We start from the raw sequence: 18,942 nt of genomic DNA on the forward strand, positions 1-18,942 counted from the left end.
CTTCAAATTAATAAATCCCATGGATTTTGGGATGTATTTACTGTACGGTCAGACGAGGCTTTCATTAATATGCACCATTTTCCTCCGTTTAACTTTAGATATACATTGATGTCACCAGGCAACTGCTGAATAAATTGTCAACAAAAGAAAAGACGAGCTTAGTTTTAGAGTTGAGAAGATCTGCAAGCGCCACAACTTTAGTGCAAAAGTGAAAAACTAATCATGGTTTGGATTATTCACTTTAGCTCTTGGTCTTTTGAGAATTTGAAAAAAAATAATTAATCTCAACTGTGTCCATATGCCTATAAATAAATACCACAGAAATCGCTAGAAAGAAACAGCTGAGAAACGAACCAAGAGTAGAGATACAAATATCTGATATTTACAATAAAAATCTATTCTGATGAGTCACTTTTTATATAATAATCATGTTTATATTTTGCAAAGTATACCAGCGAAACGATGATAATTTTTTGCCCAAACTTGATCTTGCTTCCAAACTTTTGGCCAGCAGTGCATATTCTAGTCAGAAACACTGAATGAGAAATCGAGAATCTGTATTTGTTTACACTCTGTTTTCCTTCACACAGTTTAAATATACATAAGTGTAGGTCAAAGCGAAGAGAGCCAAAAAAATCTATAAAAACATAAATCAGGAATTACAACTTTTACCACGTGGCTTGTCAAGTCAACTTGATCTCAATAACCTATTTCTTAATCGAAGGTGTTATTGGAGTAAAATTGCCTGGGAGGGGGACATTTTATCCATTATGTGTTCGGTATCCTTTCTCGTTGGCTGCTGATGGCCAGAGAAAACGAGAGGGGAGCAGCGAGGCCGTGAGACAGGGGGTTGGAAGGACAGTCGTTGGAAAGAAAGGAGGTGCTTTGCCTGATGGGACTTTTATGATGTCCTGCAGCACTGGAGCGTAGAGCTGAAAGAGGAGGGATGAGGGCCAAAAGAGAAGAATGTCAGCAGGGCCTCTGGAAGGACAAGCTCCAGAGTGGTCACCTGGTGGGTTTGGAGGGCTTTGCAGAGTGGGACAAAGACAGCATTTCAAACTGCGTGTGCACGTGTGTCGTCCTTCTAAACTTATTGCTTTGCATACAGAAACACAGAGTGAAAAAGGATTTCTACTAAAGTTTCCTATGTTTCTCCGATTAGTTATGTAGAAAGTTTTGTTTAAACTCAAGCAGGAACAAAAAAGTAATTCAGGTGAATAAGGCAGGAATGAGCATAAAAACAAACATGGTTTTTTTTGCATACAACAGAATGACATTTGTAGACAACTCCTTATTGTGGAGAAAATGTTAACTGCCTAAGAAGCTGAAAATAATAGTCAGACATGGCCCTGCATTTAAACTTTGAAGACAGAAATGATAAATACTGAGGAGATACTTGACCTCTTTCCCTGTCTGGAAATGCTACTGTCATTTCACCAGTGGAAAAGAAACGGAAATAAAATGTACAATTTTCTAGTTACGTAAATGAGTTACTTAAGTCATGATAGTTTCTCATTTCTTTCTCATTTAAGGAAGTGGCCATTATCACAATGGTGATAAACTATCCAATCAGACTGTGCAGCAGTCCTTGACATTGCAGCATATTACAAAATTCTTCAGAGGAGGTCCTGAGATACTTCTTGTCTATCGAAAATGACATTTCTGTCAAGGCACATCTGTGTCATTTAATCATGCATCTGCAAAGATTTAGGAAGCAACACTACAGGAGAAACCATGTGGCAATGGGCCTACTTCTGTGTTTTTGAATGTTACGACATTATAGGCATTATAAGTGGTGCTAAAACAGCTGTGATGGTATGTGTATGTTTTTCCCACACATACGGTTTCCTGCCTTCAGGTCATTGGATCAGATATGATTTTGGGTTAATGTTAAGAGATACGGTTGGGTTTAAGTTAAGGTAAGGAAAAACACAAGTTTTAAAAAGGCAGAAACGGTGTGTAAGCAAAAAAAAAAACTCCACGTTTTCCATGTGCCTTTAAAGTTTGCTTATGCTAAAACGGGAGTTGAGAGTCAGCACTTTAAAGAAAGTCCAGTGTATCACAGTTAATATATACAGTTGAGCCAATCAATAGGAGGTATCAAATGATTATGTTTGACTATGTCCGTTTTTGGTTTTTTTGTCTTAACTGTATCCAAATCAGTATGTATGTACTCACCCATGTGTACTTGATGTAGGTTTTGGAGGTGCCCAAGTACATCTCTTGCTGTGTGCAATCTGCAGCCGGTCTATAGCTGTTGTATCCCTCCCTCCGTTGGCTCATCTCAAATGGCAATTTGTAAAACATGGCCCTCTGTTAGCCCTCTCCCTCTCCTCACAGCCATTCCCTGCACGACTGCTCCCCTCCCTCATCCGTCCTCCCCCTCTCCTCTTCGCATCGCTCGTTTTACTTCCTTCCCTCACATTCCCTTCTTTCCCCCTCTCTCTCCTCTCATTTCCATACCTCTAGTGCTCTCCGCATCTTTAGCTATCGTTCTCTCTCTGCCTGTTTATCTCCCTCCGTCGTTGTGTTTCTATCTCCCTCTCGCTCTCATTTGCCCTTCCTAGTCCATGTGGTTTTTCCCTCTTTATTATCTCTGCCTCTTTTTCTTCTTTGTCCATTGTTACTGCTACACTCGCATTACTTCCACCATCTCACCTCTGTATTTTTTTTACCGATCTCAATTATCTTCTTACATTCTCCTAATACAGTTCAAACAGCAACATATGAGCTTTTTAAATAATTAATGCAGCAGTAAGGTCGCAGCAAACAACTATCTGCTATAGTAACACACATACTTAGCAGAATATGTAGTCACATTTTCTCTGTGTGTGTTGCAATACATGCCTCTCTGTTCCATAGCTTGGTAGCTGACCACACTGTGAAAGTGAGCAGACACTTAAAACTGCATACTTTATGCTCACCGTAGCTCCATTTCCCAAGAGGAAGTGTTGGGAACAATGGAAGTTTGCACTGTTGTTGCTGTCAGTCAAAGTTACAAGGAACGACCTGCAGGCTGGTTGGTTGAGTTGCTGTCAGTGTAATGCTTTGGCTCCATTTGATGGGAACATTCGGGGGGGGAAAAAATGCCGCCTGTAGTATAGCTGTAAGACTGATCCAGAACAAATACGTAATGCATGCATTTCCCTTAATAGTTCAATGACTTGTCTTGCTTAACAGAGTCGAACTCAGCAGCTATTGGAGAAAATGAACCCTTAAAATTGAAAGAGGAAGGGCTGAAGGTAAGGATGCACAATGATACTCAGCACTACAGGCGTTATATTTAATATAGCAACCAGCCTACAATTGACATTGACAGGCAGATAGTGACGAAGATAAAAATAAATAAGGCATAATTTGAAGTGTTTTTCTTAGGGAATGAGTGGTAGGAGATGTCTACACATGCCAACAGGCCTTCACATTAAGAGTGGGCACAATATGTTAAGTTCACTATAGGAGAGACAGAATGTTCTCTTTAAATTAGTTGGAAAAAATATCTGCATATGAAGGTATCAACATCAGCAATCAGCCAAAATGAGTAGAAATTATTGGTAAAAGTCCAACATTATGGATCCCTAGTTGATGGGTGAGTATAGCAGCAAAGACGACGGCGTATAATGGCTGTTGCATAAATGGTGGGAGGAAGAGAAACCTGAAGGACAGTGAAGACGAGAGTGATGAACAGATGACGCAGATTTTCTTCTCTCAGTCTTGTTTGCTTCATATTACTTGCCTTCTCTCCACTTGTCTTGTCTCATTATCCACCAATAAAGTCAATTGTTTATCCTTGCCTATTATTCAACTCACTTCTATTAAATTTGTTCCAGGATTTTTCAGTATTTTGCATTATTGGCCAGATGCAGTTCACCGTCCTTCACTCCAAACTCTCCCTCTAAACTCTAAGGAAAACAGTCTGTCTTTCATCTTCATTAAAGGCCCGTCCACCCCTCTTTTATATCTTCCTCTCAGTCTATCCAGCCACATGCCGACACACAAACACAGGCACACGTGCTCTTGTGCGTGTCACTGCATTTCCATGACAACTTCAACATGAAAACCACTCCTCCTCCTCCTCCTCCTCCTCCAGAGGTTTCCGCTCATTTGCATTTCATTTGCATGTTTCCCGAGCGATCGGCGGCATTTGACTTTGACAGTGGCAGGGAAACTGACATGACCCTGTCCGTTTCTCTTGCTCTCCCTCAGCGGATGTGTTTCGCTCGTGTTTCACCCTTCTCACTCAGCCTTTTGTCATTTAACCTCTCAACTCGATCTCTGCCCGTCACGCTTCTTACTTTTTTCTTTCTTTTGTATGTTCACATAATTGTGTCACTTCGAATGTCATTCCCCTTTCTTCTCCCCTCCTTCTGTAGTTGCTGGTTTGAAAACAGATCACTTTTACTTTGTCAAACTGCACTTCCTCCTTTTTTGTTTCTCCCATTTGTAAACAGTTTTTTTTTCTCCCATCATTTTCCATCCTTCTCCAACTGTAAGTCTTTCATTCCTTCTCTGAATAAGATTCACACTCGCAGCCTATTTGGAATTGGACAAAGAGCTTTCCACCCATTTCCTTTGCAGACAAACACAGCTGCTAGTAAACACGTTGGCACATGCACACATCACGACTGCATTAAAAAACACAGAAAAAAAAGGCAAACTGTACTAGTACAAAAAGCGTGTGCAAACAGACACATGGATGCACACATCCCTATTAAGAACCCACAGAGACATCCAAATCAAACACACACATACTGCACATCAGTAGCGGTAAACAGACACAGAGACACGCACGCAGCTAATACCATTTACACTACTGCACACACTCGCATTCAGACAGACGTCCTCAAGTAGCTGTGAAATTAAACTTCTTTTTCAGATCTGGCATGTTGAAAAATCTTCTGAGTGGTTAACCAGACACAAAGGCACATGTTTTTTTTCTTCTCTTTCTTTTCTTTTGTTTTCCATTATGAGGATTTCCAATTAAACAAATTCTCCATAACTGAGATTAGCATCACTAATTTGCTTCTTCCACTCCACAACAAATTACATGCCAACATCAACAATATGGCAAAGTCACCTCCCATCCCTCGTGCTCTGCTGGGGAAACTTAAAACGATAGGAGAGAATGAGGGTATGACAGAACATTGCTGTTGTGCGTCAGTGTCTGCTCACATCCTCCGCTGTGGAGAATTTAAAAGCTGCGTGCAGGATGCTTGCTGTAATTGGCTGCACCGTTAAAAGGGTAGAAGTCTTCACAGGGCTTCATTACCAGCAAGCCTGCATGTGGTATGTCAACAGGGTAAAAATAAGACGGGATCACCAGTCACTGTACTATGTATACATGAATATATCATTGGAGTGTGCTTTTCTGTCGTGAGAACCAAGCGTGTGTGTACATACATGAAAGGCAGTCGTACCTATTAGTATGAATCACCAAAAGTATGTGCGTGAGGAGGATGTATCTCTTTGTATTTTTGTGTCGGCGGGGAAGTGGAGGAAGCATTCATTAATGTCTGAGTGTGTGAGCGTGTGCGTGTGCTCTTGCTCGGAGTTGTCTATTTGTGAAAGCTACTGTGTATGTCAAAGGAAGAAAGAAAAAAAATCACTGCTCTCTCTGGCTCTCATTTGACATTTTAAAACCCAGCCAGCGGAGGACAGAGAAAGTTTTTATGAGAACAGACTAACCGTCCAGCAGGGATGACGGACAGAGAGACACACAGACAGACTGACAGAGAGATGGGGACAAAAGTATTCAAAGTGAGAGACAGAGTGGGAGAAAACACAGCAGGAAGGGAAAGTATTCAGAGGACGGGAGAGAGAGAGAACAGTATTCAGAGTGTCATGGCGAGAGGAAGGGCCTGTGCAGTTTCATTGATTTGGAGCGGTAGGAGGGGAGAGAGCGGGTACAGAGGGGAGGCTGGGAGACAGAGCGGCTACTGTAGGAAAATGGCTTTATAATACAGTTAAAGAGCAACACAGAAGACGCGGAGTCTGACGGACAGAGGGGCAAAGAAGGACAGCGCAGAAGTCAGAGTGTTGCTAAAACAGGCCAAATAGATGGCGCGCATGTCATTTTTGCATTTGCATTTATTAGGCCTGCACGTTGTGAGTGACAATTAACGCTGTCTAAGCCGTCTTTTACATACTCCTCTCTCCCCATTTATTCTGAAATCACAAAAATAAATAAACATTGATGTCATTCCACTCAATGAAGCTCTGTGAATGTGTTTGATATTCTAAAACAAAGAGAGAGAGTAGAGATGATAATGTCTTTATAATGTATATTTTCATGATATGCAAAGATGTGATCCATTTTTTTAATTCATTATAAATTAAAATGGCCTGATAATGTTTTTTGCACTTGCGGCTTAGCCATGTGAGAATGATATGATCGTGCCAATAAAGCTCTTGAATTGATTTGACCCTAGGTGACAAAGACAAGTAGAGAGTGGTCGAGTGAGAGAAATGAGAAACAAGAAAGTCAAAGAGAAAGAGTGAAAAACATAGTGTTGATTAAAGCACATTCTACATATCTTTTTTAATGAATTCAATTTATTAACGGCGTTAAAAAAAAAACAGCAATAAATTTAGTTCCCAAATAAATGTTGCCTACAACAAAGACTGACACAGCTGTTCTCCTCTGTGGCTTCTGTTCTTCAAAAGCCATTCAAGCCTCATTCTTCATTTCTATGGCGCTGCGGTTTATTTGGAATCAACCTCACACATACTGTCCTGCTTCTGCAGCAGCCAATAATGCACAAAATATGTTTTCAGTTTCTGTGACTGCGAGTAAGTCCCCAATAAATATACTATTTTCTCCTGGTTGAGACACATTTGTTAAAAAATTCAGAGCTTAACCCGTTCATAAATTTTTCATTTTCAGTAGAAATGAATCCCATCGGGGATGCGTGTCACAAGCAACAAAGCAAAGTAACAAAAGACGAGAACAAGAGATGAAGTGAGAGTAGAGCCAACCTTTTCCTATAAAAACAAGAGGCACATATAAAGTGAGACTTTTAGATTTTCTTTGTAAATGCGTGATCACTTATTTGTCAAATGTTAATTGTACTTTGGCAATAAGCAAAGATTTGACCTTACCAATATTGCATTTTAAATTGATTTCAGCCAAGGCAAAGCAAAGTGTGAGAGTGGGTAGACGTGAGGTCGGGCAGTGATAACGACTGAAGAGAAAGTCAGAGAGCGGCGGTTGTAAAGTTGATTAACTTATTATGTCGATTTACATTGATTGTTTCATGTATTCAATCAGGGCTGCATGATTTATCATTTCATCATCAGCACAACAGACACGGACAAAAGTCCCATCAAAATAACTCAAACACATCATGTAACACATTGTTGCTGATTGATGCAAAATAAAGCTCGCATGGTTTCTATTTTCCATGACTAATCAACAAGAAAAGTAAATTTTATATCATTTAAACCTAATTCAGATCTTGAATATAGTTTTTAACCTTTATCAGCAATGGCACAGTTTGTTGACATTCAGGCTCTGCATGTGCACAGCAAAATGAGCAAGGAACAAGGGATATTTGGTTGCAAAAAATAAATGCAGTGTCAGTTGTTGGGTTGCACAATTAATGAGATATTGATCACGATCATGATTTTGGCTTCCAACTGCTTATAGAAAATACGCTCATAGAAAACAACGGATGTAGATAGCATAACTCAATTTCATCGTGAGTAAATCTGACTATCAGAATTACTATGCTCCAGTAACACACAGCCATGTTTGTTGATTTGTTCATATTTTTAATTGCAGCCTGCAAGTGAAGCATTTGCTGAACATCAGTAAATTGTAGTGTCTATCAATCTGCAGATGTTCAGCAAGTGAGCAGTTTGTGGAGATACTTATTCTTATTTCGCCCCTTGGATCTACTGAAGTCAGGCAAGGAAAAACCTAATTTAAGTCATATTTTGATGCAAAGATTTGCACATAAGCGGGGACGCAGCACAACATAGAAGTCAAAGCAGTGCTCTGTTCATTGTAACGTCAAACTGCACCAAAGATATTTTGCCTCCAAAATCAATGACAAAGTAGTGATAAACAGCCCAACTGTAATGTCAGTATCGATCAAATATAATTGTGTTTTTCATTTTGGCCTTAATTCTGCAGCCCCAGTCATTTGTATGCAAATACATCGACAGAAAGAATGATGTTCAGCAGAAACAGGTACTCAGCGATGTCTTGTAGCTGCTGCTGCTACACAGCGCAACACAGCCTTGTGTTTGATCATGTAAATCAGAACCACAAAGCTCTGCACGATGAGCGCAAAGCCACTGCAAGCAAAAACCTGTTGTGAATGCCTTTGCTAGTTTTACACCATATGAGGAAAGTTCCATAAGCACTCCCCTACAAAATCCCCCTAATCTTGTAGAATGATTAATTATTTCCATACAGAGTTATTTAAGTCATCTGGTGAAAACGCTATTGCTGAAAAAAAATATTGTAATGTCATTTATTTCCAATATCATGCAGCTCTATATTCAATCCATTTGCAATATTGTCTCTCTCCCTGCAAATAAATATAAATTAACTTATATGCACATATAATATGCAGACTTGCAGACACACAACATGCATCTAACTAGATACAATGCAGAGAATGAGTAAGGCAGTCAAACAGAAAGACGGAGCTATGAAGAAGTGAGATAGCTAAGTTGAGAAAGAAACAGCAAGACACAGAGAGATGAACAGATGAGCCCAGAGCACCAGGGAGTAAACAAGCCAAAGCTGCACTCTGTCATGACCTGTAGTGACCCTGTGACAATGTGACTAATGGCCTTGAAACATACAAGGACCAGGAGAGCAGCCACTGATGGAAACACACAACATTTCACACGCACAGTGAGCTGTATGCAAGACCAGCACACTTCCAAAAGAAAACCCACAGAGAGGTACGAGGAGATTTAGAATGAGATAGAGAAGATAAAAGCACTGCATGGTTAGGAGTTCAATTTGTGTTCTCTTGCTACCCCGCTGGAGAAAAAATGATTAGAAGAAGCTCTTCAACTCTTGGTTAGGGAAGTTTAAAGGTCCCACATGCTTTCATCTGAAACAGAAACAAAGAAACAAAAGAAACCCTCCACCATCTTCAAAAATCAGTTTCACCACGGAATCATCAGGTATGATTGGCTGCATTACTTTACCGTGAAAGGAGAACATACTACGCGGTACAAAGAGGCATCTGGTCCTACATTGCAAACCGAGATGAAGCTTTCAGTGTTTGCCGCTGTGGCAGATGGTGGATCACAGTGTGGTGTTGTACTGAAGAACACATAATCCACTTGTATTTTGTTAAATCATATCATAACATGACAGTTACATTGTATACTTTCATTGTCTTTACAAGATGTGGTGTTAGAGAGAAGGGGAGGGCAAGGAAGGGCATGACAACATCTGGAGTGCAGGACAGAACAGAAAACAATCTGAAACCGCGGAGCCACTTTTGACCAGTTGCCTTTACTTATTGTATCACTGTTACTTTAATTTATCTCATTTATTGCTTTTAGGCTGCTCTTGTCTGCTGCCGTGAAGTGGACTAAACTCCAAAGTCAAGTTTGTTGTTGTGTAATAATGTGGAACGTATTAGATTAGAATAATAGCATGGCATTTCTTCGACACTTTAGGGGTCAGCCGTCTGACTGCAAACAGGATGGGAAGAGTGTTTCTTTTCTCTGTGTTTATGGAATAAATTAGTTAGGGATGTATTAGTTTATGGTGTGGCATCTTTAGGTGGCCCATATTTGCTAAAAGAAGATGAATGTGCCTTTCAGCATTTCCAAAGTTGCCTTGTTAACTGTGCATATTTTGTCTAGCAGACTGGCCAGGCACCAGCAAGCCTACATTTACAAAATACCAGAGTTTCCTTTAGAGCTAGAAAGTGCATGAACCTAAAGTTTCCCCATGAGGACTGGACTTTTGGTGCGTTGCATGGATTCACGGGGCAAAGCTTTTGGTTAACAGTCAGTAAACGCCAACAACATTGCATCTCCTCTCATATTTATGCTGCATTTAAACAGTAGAGACAATCGGAAACTAAATGATGTCAGTCTTCTGTCGTTATGATTTCAAAGCCAGTTTTTTTCTTCTGACATATTTTTAACATGACCTAACTGAAGGTAGTTAGAAGTTGTATGAATGAAGACACTGGACTGACTTCTTCTACCCTCCATTCTATGGAAAACTCAAAGGATGACATATTTATAACAAAACAACAGGCGAAACTGCTATGGCCACGAAATTGTTGCGTAGGATTACATCTCACCACAAACCAGTGGGAAAACATACTGCAGAGCGCAAAGGATTCATGAAATAAGGTGTAAAGTAACCCAGCTGAATATTTCATTCAGGTCACAAACTTAAGATTATGAGATCACAAATGAAAGAAAATGTGTTTAAATGTATCATATTTGTATTGGCAAGACGAGTACACTCATGCATCAACTTCCCCACAATTAAAACATTTAGGAGTGAGGTAATGTGCTTTTTCTAGTAATTTTTATTCTATAAATATCCCATTATTCCCAGTAGTAAGTCGTATGAGCTGCAGAGTAAACTGAGTAACATTGTGCAGTAGGCAATGTCTAATTAGCATTTTGCATAGAGGGGGATATACTGAGGGAATTTGTCTTTTTGTTTATTTGTTTGTTTGTTTTGGTGCCTTTTCGGTGATATCGTGCGAAATTGATTAACCTGAAGCATGACATACAATACATACTAACTCATGCTCACACCTTGCTAACTTGTAGCTGTTAAGCAGGACTAGTTGCAGCTGTTGAAAGGAACATTTGACAGCTGAGCTAAAAGACGAAAAAGTAATTTTACAGGTAATGCACTTTTGTTAGATAAATAACTGTTGAAGTAATGCCATTAATGAGTTATTACAGTTTTGGTTTTTTGTTTTTTTTTAACCACATACAACAGAATCCAGAAGAGACATCAAACTAAAGTGAAGTGTGTCGGGGCAGAAGGCAGCACATCAGGATTAAATTCATAGAAAGATGGGGGAAGGACTGAGATTAATAGAATGATTGATTGCCTAAGCCTTAAAAAAAGAAAAAAAAACCCTCTGAGGCGTCCTATTTTTCATCATCTTCATCTTTTTTCTCATTGAATTTCATCCCTCTGTCTTCTATCCCATCTCTCAATCTCTGCATCATTTTGCCACTGGGTGTTCTTGCATCTCTCCTTCTTGTTTGTCTAACTTGCTTACTGTTTGTCTGTCTGCCAACCTTCCTGTCTTACTGTATTTCCTTAAACATCAAATTCCTCTGAGTGTTTTTAAACAGCTCCCTCCCTCCCTGCGCCCCTTTCTGTGTTGTCTGCCCGTCTTTGTCACGTTGCTCGCTCTCCCTGTCACTCAAATTATACAGTATTGCCACTGTCAGTCTGGGACGTTGCACGTACTGCCTACGCTTTGCAAATACACCATGAACAAAGTGAATGCAGCCTGATGTGCATTTATACATGCACACAGTCAAAGGTGATGTCTCAGGGAAGACGCAGTTTCAATCACCATCAGTAGTGATCTGTCACACTCCTGTGATACACTCTCAAAGACACCTGCATATGCACAGACGCACGTAAAAAGACACTTCACGTCAAAGCGTCTATTCTGAAACAAACTGCCAGTAAACCTTCTCCCATTCAGAAACTTTCTCTCCATCTTTTGCAGCTTCTTTCGCTCCCTCCAGGCCTCCCTCTTCTCTCTTTCCCTTTGTCATCTACCTTTACTCCTGGGAGGCAATTACTGTTTTCCCCTGGACTCAAACTAATTAGCTTGAAAACTCCCACAAATAAATAAGGCATCTGGTTTGTGTGTGTGTGCATGTGTGTGTGTGTGTGTGTGTGTGTGTGTGTACTGTTTGTGCACCTATGTGCTTGCGCTTGTGTGTAAATGAGTGGAAAATGAAGTTGAATATATAAATACTAATATGGCACAGATTTAGGCGAGACTAAAGCCTGCTCGAGTGTGTCTCCAAAAAAAGGCAGAAGGGAACGCTGAGGCACGTACAGTACATGAGCACACATTCACACGCACACGGCAGCTCAATATCGATCAAAAGTATGCTCGCCAAAGACATGTACATCTCTGACAGCTTAATTTTGATCGAATATGAAATGTGAACATGCAGACATATACACACACAGAGAGTAGCCTATCTGACAGCTCATTTTGCTCCAGTTGCAGGGCTGGTGAACCACAAAACCAGCAATGGCAGGCGGTTATGTCGCAAAGACATTTCAACGTGTCATTTTTAATGATTCACTGACAAAAACGCTTCTCCTTTCAATCTAAACTCAAGGAAAAATAATAAAATAAACCAAAATAAAGCAGCATTTGCAACTGCCAGCTGCAGTGTAGGTTGGTCTCTCCCGCCAAGAGACTAACTTATCATCCAGGAGGCTTTCATACAAGCCGGTAAATCGAATGCATGTAAGTAGGTAATCACCCTCCTTATCTGGGCAGAGGTATGAAAAATTCACAAGCAAAAATGCAATAAAAAAAGAGTGAATTTGAGACCTGACATACAGCAATGGGAGAAAATAAGATTTCCAGGGTTATATTTCTCTTGCAGTTTGAGCTTTTTGCAGCATTCAGCCCACGCAAAACAAGAACACATATCCCACAAACACACAAAAAACTCACACACATAGAGGAATGCATGCAAGAACAAGCGCACCTATAGCTATAAAAGATCCGCTCACACACAAGCACGCACTGCACAGAAACTCACAGATAATTCTAGATCCCTTGATTCCTCAAGAGGAACATGGGGTTACACTTAGTAACAGCACTGTCTCTCTCTCTGTCGCCAAAATGAACACAACGCACACACTTGCACACAAAAACATGTGGCACCCTGGTGTAGGGGAGAGCATGTCCCACTTTTTAATAACAAAAAAGCTCTGGGGAGCTATGTGTGTTGATAGCTAAATGACACTTACAGGTTGATGTGCTGTGGATATGGCAGGAAAAAATAACAGGCTGCCAGGCACAAGGGGAAGGAGGCCAGGCCTACATAGGGAATTCATGCAGCAATGAGGAGCTGATTAAAGTGCCTGGCAGAAAAACTGGCAGTGTCGCAACTAGACACAGTAGATCAGGGCTAGCCAGGGAGTCTCAGTTCACAGAGTCACAATACTAATCCCTGCAGGCACAAATATTGTGTCTTAACAGCCTGTGCTTCCGCTGAGGGACTAAAATAACATTTTAACTTCGACGACGCTGGCGCAAATTGAATGACGAACTTATTTTAACAAGTGAAAAAGCTTAACTACCTGGTTGTCCTCATCAAAGGCTCGACACTTGCTGGAAAAACTCCAGCGCATATTAAATTTACAGCAAACATTTACAAGTAAAACCATTATAAACCTGTGAAAATGCAAAGCTATGACTTTATAGGATGGAGGCATGAAGAAAGCATATGGTTATTAGCATGTACAAGAAAATGATGTGGCTTCATTTTAACTCTCAAATAATAACTATAAACAGCAGGTAAAGCAGCTGCTTAATATAAAAAGAGAGTGAGAATGAAAAATAATTTAAAAAAAACCTCATAATTAGGAATGGGCTGCACAGATATAGAGAATGGATGGATAATTAGGAACGTCCGGGTTCCCAACAGTCCTTTGAATATCAGGCTTTCCTGTCACTGTTAATAAAGGCAGACCTCCTTCAACGAATAATGACAGTTCTCACTAACGTCAGAGATGTTTATTTTTTTTTAACAAACAATATCATAACCCTCAGGGGGAAATAAAAGCAGAACTTCTCACAACAAAGGCAATATATTTAATGAGTGATGCTATTGTTGAGACTTCCTCCTATGGTAACTAAATTGATCACGGCAGACGAGACGCCATTAGGATCCATCAGACTTTGCTCAGCGGATGACAGTGATTGAGCACGCTTGGACATGATACACATGCTTTCACATAATTATTAAAAGCAGCACACCACGAAAACAGAAAAGCTGATTTTTCTCCAGTGGGAAGTTGGTGAGGTAAATGTGAGCAAATAATTTCTCGCGTATACAAGGAACACAAGCAGCCCCATAGGCCACACAGCACACTGAGATTAGTATAGAATTTCAAGGCAAGTTTATAACAAATATGAATACTATGCACCAATGGTTTCATGACTGAATTATATGTTTTTTACAGTCGAATGTAATACTTCTAATATTTGTCTTTTGGGAAAAAAAAAAACAAAAAAAACGTCTACATTTACTGTGGTGGACGACAACAATACCGCACGCCTGTGAGGGTTCGTGTAGCTCATACTGACACCCACACTGACTTCACATCACGACACAGCCCTGATGGCAAACCTGCACAGAAAATGGAAAAAGCTAGCTATAATATCAGGTGTGTCTTCATTATTTTCAATAGACATGCTTGTGTTGAGCAAGAGAACACTCGATAGAAGGGCCAGCATTCGCTCTACTGTGCTGGTATAGCAACACACAATATACTTTTACGGGTGAAGAGATCCCAGTGTGCTTCCTATAGATAAAATGACAGTGTGTACATGTATACATTGTCTATTTTGCACACATGCAGCAATGTACACATGTGCGGGTACGCAGTTACAATATATATCTGTTCTGACTGTAAAAAAAAGAGAGAAGACTTGCAGTGACTCATGATGACAATATGTATTACTCACATCTGATTACAACATGGTGAGGTGGGAGTTAAAGAGATTGAGGGGGGTGTAGCAGAAAAGAGGGAATGCAATGGAAAAATACTGTGTGTGTGTGTGTGTGTGTGTGTGTGTGTGTGTGTGTGTGTGTGTGTGTGTGTGTGTGTGTGTGTGTGTATAGCCCCTTAGCCCCCTTTTCATTCTCTCCCATTTTCATCCCCACCCCCTCCATATACATCTCCATGGAGACTGCCGCCTGGCAACAGCTGGAGGAGAGCCAGTTGCCGCGGCGACACTAACGCCCAACAGTAAGGAACAGTGATGTCACCGGGTGGCCAGAATGGACAGACTGTAACAGGCAGGCCAGATGATGAGCATTGTGAGAGTTAAACACTCGTCTTCTCCTTTATCGTCGCCATCTATCAACCATCGCGCCTCTTCAGTGACAGATTCTCTCTGTTGTTCATCTTCATTAGAGGTGTTTCTGTGCTGTCTTTGTTCATCTCTCTTTCCCTGCCTCACATTCAGTGTCTCTCACTCTCTTTCTTTCTTACTCCCTTAATTTGTCTTTCTGTCCTGTTATCTCTCCATACGTATTTCTCCTCCTACGCTTCTCATGCCTGCTTTGACTCTTTCATCAATTCAATTTAACTCAAGAAGCTTTAATGGCCTTTTAACATTATCTTGACATTAAAGTGCAAACACATTGCTTATATGCATCTCCATTTAGATTGTAAAAGTCTGCATATCTCGTGGTACAAATTCAGCATTATGCTAACACATGAAAGTATGACAATCTTTACTTAACTTTGTCTCTTCACAGGCTAGGAAGGAGTTTCATACTTTATATGTAATATAATTATATATGACAATTCCAGTAACAATCACCAACACAGAGAGTTGCAGTGAACATTGCACATGCTGGTATTTTGAACAGCATGTTGTAAAAATACAGGTAAAGGTCCTGCTCCTAGCATTTTACTTAAGTAAAAAGACAGTACTATAACTATTACTAGCACAATGTACTTGGTATGAAAAGCAAAAATACTAATTATGTGCATTGTTGCCTTTCACAACGATATGTTAAAACAATTTTTTTTAATGTTATTTAACTAGAACTATAATGTTGCACAAGCAGATTTCATTACTTTACCACAATACTTTTAGAAAATTCAATCTGCAGTAACACGAGTTTGTAACATTTGGAAGTACTATTTTATCATTGTTACTCGTATACAAGGAATTACAGCTGGTAAATGAATGTAGTGTCCTGAAAAGTATTATTATAGGAGTAATATATCCCTCTACAATTTTAATTAATTAATTATTTAACCTTTTTTTAACCAGGTCGGTCAATTGAGAACCATTTCTCATTGACAGTGACGAATGTGTGTATTCAGAACAATCAGTATCTTATCTTGGCATCTCCCTTCATGCATGTGTGTCTCCTAAATGTGAAACGTTACACTGCTTGAGTCTGTATGTTTCATTTCTGAAATGCTCTATTATATTCAATAACTTGACATCTGCAAAGTGGCAGTTTAGCATGCAACAGAACTGCACTAAGTCCAGGAATTTTTAAACTTGAGCAAGAATTTTGCCTGAGGCACAAGTGACACTGACTCAGCTACAATCAGGACCACTGTCTTGTATTTCTGAACAATTATGTTGATCACTAGCAGCTCTTGCGTACACTTGTAGAAGACATTCATCATGTTGACTGTCAAGCTTATGAGCATTTTTTCCCCGTGCTGTTGTCATCACTGCAAAAAGACGAAAGTCAAAACCATGAATCATTTTCTGGGACGAACTGCTTTGGTTACTTCAGTTGTTGAAAGCAACACCTGCGTTTTCTTGCTTCCTTCTGCTCTGCATTCATATCGCTTTTCCTGTCACCACCACTGCCCATCTCTGTTGGACAGCTGTCCTACAATATGAATCAATGTTACCATCTAAGCTTCCACTTTATCACATCACCCACTCCGCTCTCATCTCCTTCTCACCATTCATCCTCTGCACATCGCCTGCGCCAATCAAAGTTGTGCCACGAGCCAAACCCCATCTTATCCCATGCACATAAGCACGCACACGCACACGCACACGCAAAGAGCAGAAAGATAAATCCAGATTGCAGAGGTAAAGACTGCAGGTAATGGCAGAGTCACTCTATGTGGGCAATTTGTTTTCCATGCCTCTGCATGTCTCATCCTTAACCTCAACCTGATCCTAAGAGAATCTAAAATAGAATCATAACCTGAACACATGTTTCCATGGCAGGAATTTAAATCTTAATAAATAGTTGTCTCAGTGACAGAAACACACAACACACAAACACAGACAGTTCATTCTGTTATGGTTGGCCAGTGACCCCTGGAGAAAATGAAAGCCGGGAAGGCGAGAAGTCAAAGAAATAAAGCTTGAGAAAAAGAAAAAGGCATGCGATGAGGGAGGCAACAAGGCAAGACAGAGTGGTCCTGCTTCAGTTAGCACACTAACGTGATCTGAAATGCACCGCGCTCAAAACACACTTAATTAACAGGGCAGTGCGGCGCCTACAGCTAAGCTAATGCTAAAAGTAATGAAGAAATGAACGTGAAGGCTAATGCTAGAGGAAGTGCTGCAGACAGTGGAATCTAGTTACTGGGCTGAAAGAGATGATTGCTAAATGGCTTGTGGGTTAAGTAATTTGCTCTGGAGTAACTAATATCCTTGTCTTGGTGCAGCACAAGAGCCGCTGAGAAAACACATACCTGCATATATATCCAAAAACACACTCAAACGTACTAGAAGGCTTATTTCTAAGCAAAAAATGGTCAATGAAATAAGGAGATTTAGTGTTTCTCCCTCAAAAATGCTCCAGTTTTATATTTCTGGCAACAACACTTGGGTAATTAGGCAGGGAAAGAGATTGTGCCAGAATATAAATCAGCCTTTAAAAGAACAATATAAATTTGTTTGCAATTCTGGCAAATATAGGGACTACTCGGGGCAAACTTTGGACTCATGACCTCAGTATTTCTATGATCCTGGATGTGTCCTTCAAGGTAGCAGATGTGCACTGCTGTGTGAGTAAACAGTATATGTGAGATGCTGAGGTCTGGAAGCTCAATAGATCTAAGTAGATATGCACACGATGACACATGATATGCATGATATTGTGTCTCTGTGTGTGTGTGTGTGTGTGCGTGTGCGTGCGTTATGTGGTGAGTAACTTGCAGTAAGGCTGATTTCTGCCTCATCCGCCTGTGAGCCGTCTGAGGATTAAATGTTGACTTTGACTCCTTGGCCTTCTCTGACACTTCTCTCATCCCATTTTCTTAGCCGGTCTAGTCCTCTACCATCTAATCTGTCCCTCTTTCTCTCTGCCACGGGTCTTGTTTTTTGCTTCCACTCCATTTGTTTTCTGTCCCTTTCCGTCGCTTCTCCTGTTCGTCTCGCCTCTCTCCGTCTCTCTCTCTCTCCTCTTCTGGCTGCATTGTGAATGCAAATAGCCTGACACAAATTAACAGAGAGAATCCCCACCCCCTCCTCCACTAACATCTCTGGGCTGCTTTTGCTCCTAATGGGTTAGTTGGACGATTGATTGCTTCCCATCACCAACATTGGTTGTATGTAGATAAGAGCGCACACGTTCAGGTGCGAGTAGACACAAACAAGCATCCCACAGGCGCGTATTTGTCACATTTGTTGAAATGCAATAGACACAAACAGAGGAATCGCACAGTCACAAATTTGTCTTCTCTTCTTTCTTTTGTCAAATTTTAAGTTTGCTGCCTTCAGTCTACATCAACAATGAGCCCAATAAATGTGAAAATGCTGTTTATATGTAACAACAACATGCCACAATTAAACATTAGAACAAGAACAAAAGAGTAAAATGTTCCCTTTCTCCTTTTTGCTGGCAAAACTCTCCCAACACACACTCTCTTTTGGCTTATTCTGATCCTTCCTGTTTATGATCTTCTATACACACCTATATGTAATCAATTTGACTGCTTTTATTTACACATTTATCTTCACCTGCTGTCAAACGACACACAAAAATGACAAAAAAAAAAAATAGGCCTCACAAATGTCATTTCTTCTTTGTTACACAGAAGTGTCCAGCAGATGACAGTTGAATGATGGAGATGTATTTCACATAAGTATAAATGCGGAACATCATGTTTTTTTGTGAGATGGGTTTGACATTTAAAATGAGTGATCACAAATGGTTGCCGATGACTGTCGAGTACCAAGGACAATCCTCATGGGTGGCTGTGGCTTACTAATTGAA

The 18,942-nt window shown here is 40.3% G+C and overlaps 1 protein-coding gene across 2 annotated transcripts in view; it reads right to left on the bottom strand.

Moving 5' to 3' along the window:
• cadm4 (cell adhesion molecule 4) overlaps positions 1 to 18,942 on the bottom strand; it is a 146,638-nt gene that overhangs the window by 61,557 nt on the left and 66,139 nt on the right. Inside the window, exon 1 of one of the 2 annotated variants that reach the window (XM_051956660.1) lies at positions 2,179 to 2,364. The exons of the other annotated variant lie outside the window; for it this stretch is intronic. Coding sequence (XP_051812620.1) covers positions 2,179 to 2,182 — 4 coding nt within the window. The 5' untranslated portion in view covers positions 2,183 to 2,364. Of the gene's footprint in view, positions 1 to 2,178; positions 2,365 to 18,942 lie in introns of those variants that run through there. 2 annotated transcript variants of the gene reach the window in all.

The sequence above is a fragment of the Acanthochromis polyacanthus genome, chromosome 12 (genome assembly GCF_021347895.1).
Source record: "Acanthochromis polyacanthus isolate Apoly-LR-REF ecotype Palm Island chromosome 12, KAUST_Apoly_ChrSc, whole genome shotgun sequence".
In the NCBI taxonomy this organism is placed as follows: domain Eukaryota; kingdom Metazoa; phylum Chordata; class Actinopteri; family Pomacentridae; genus Acanthochromis; species Acanthochromis polyacanthus.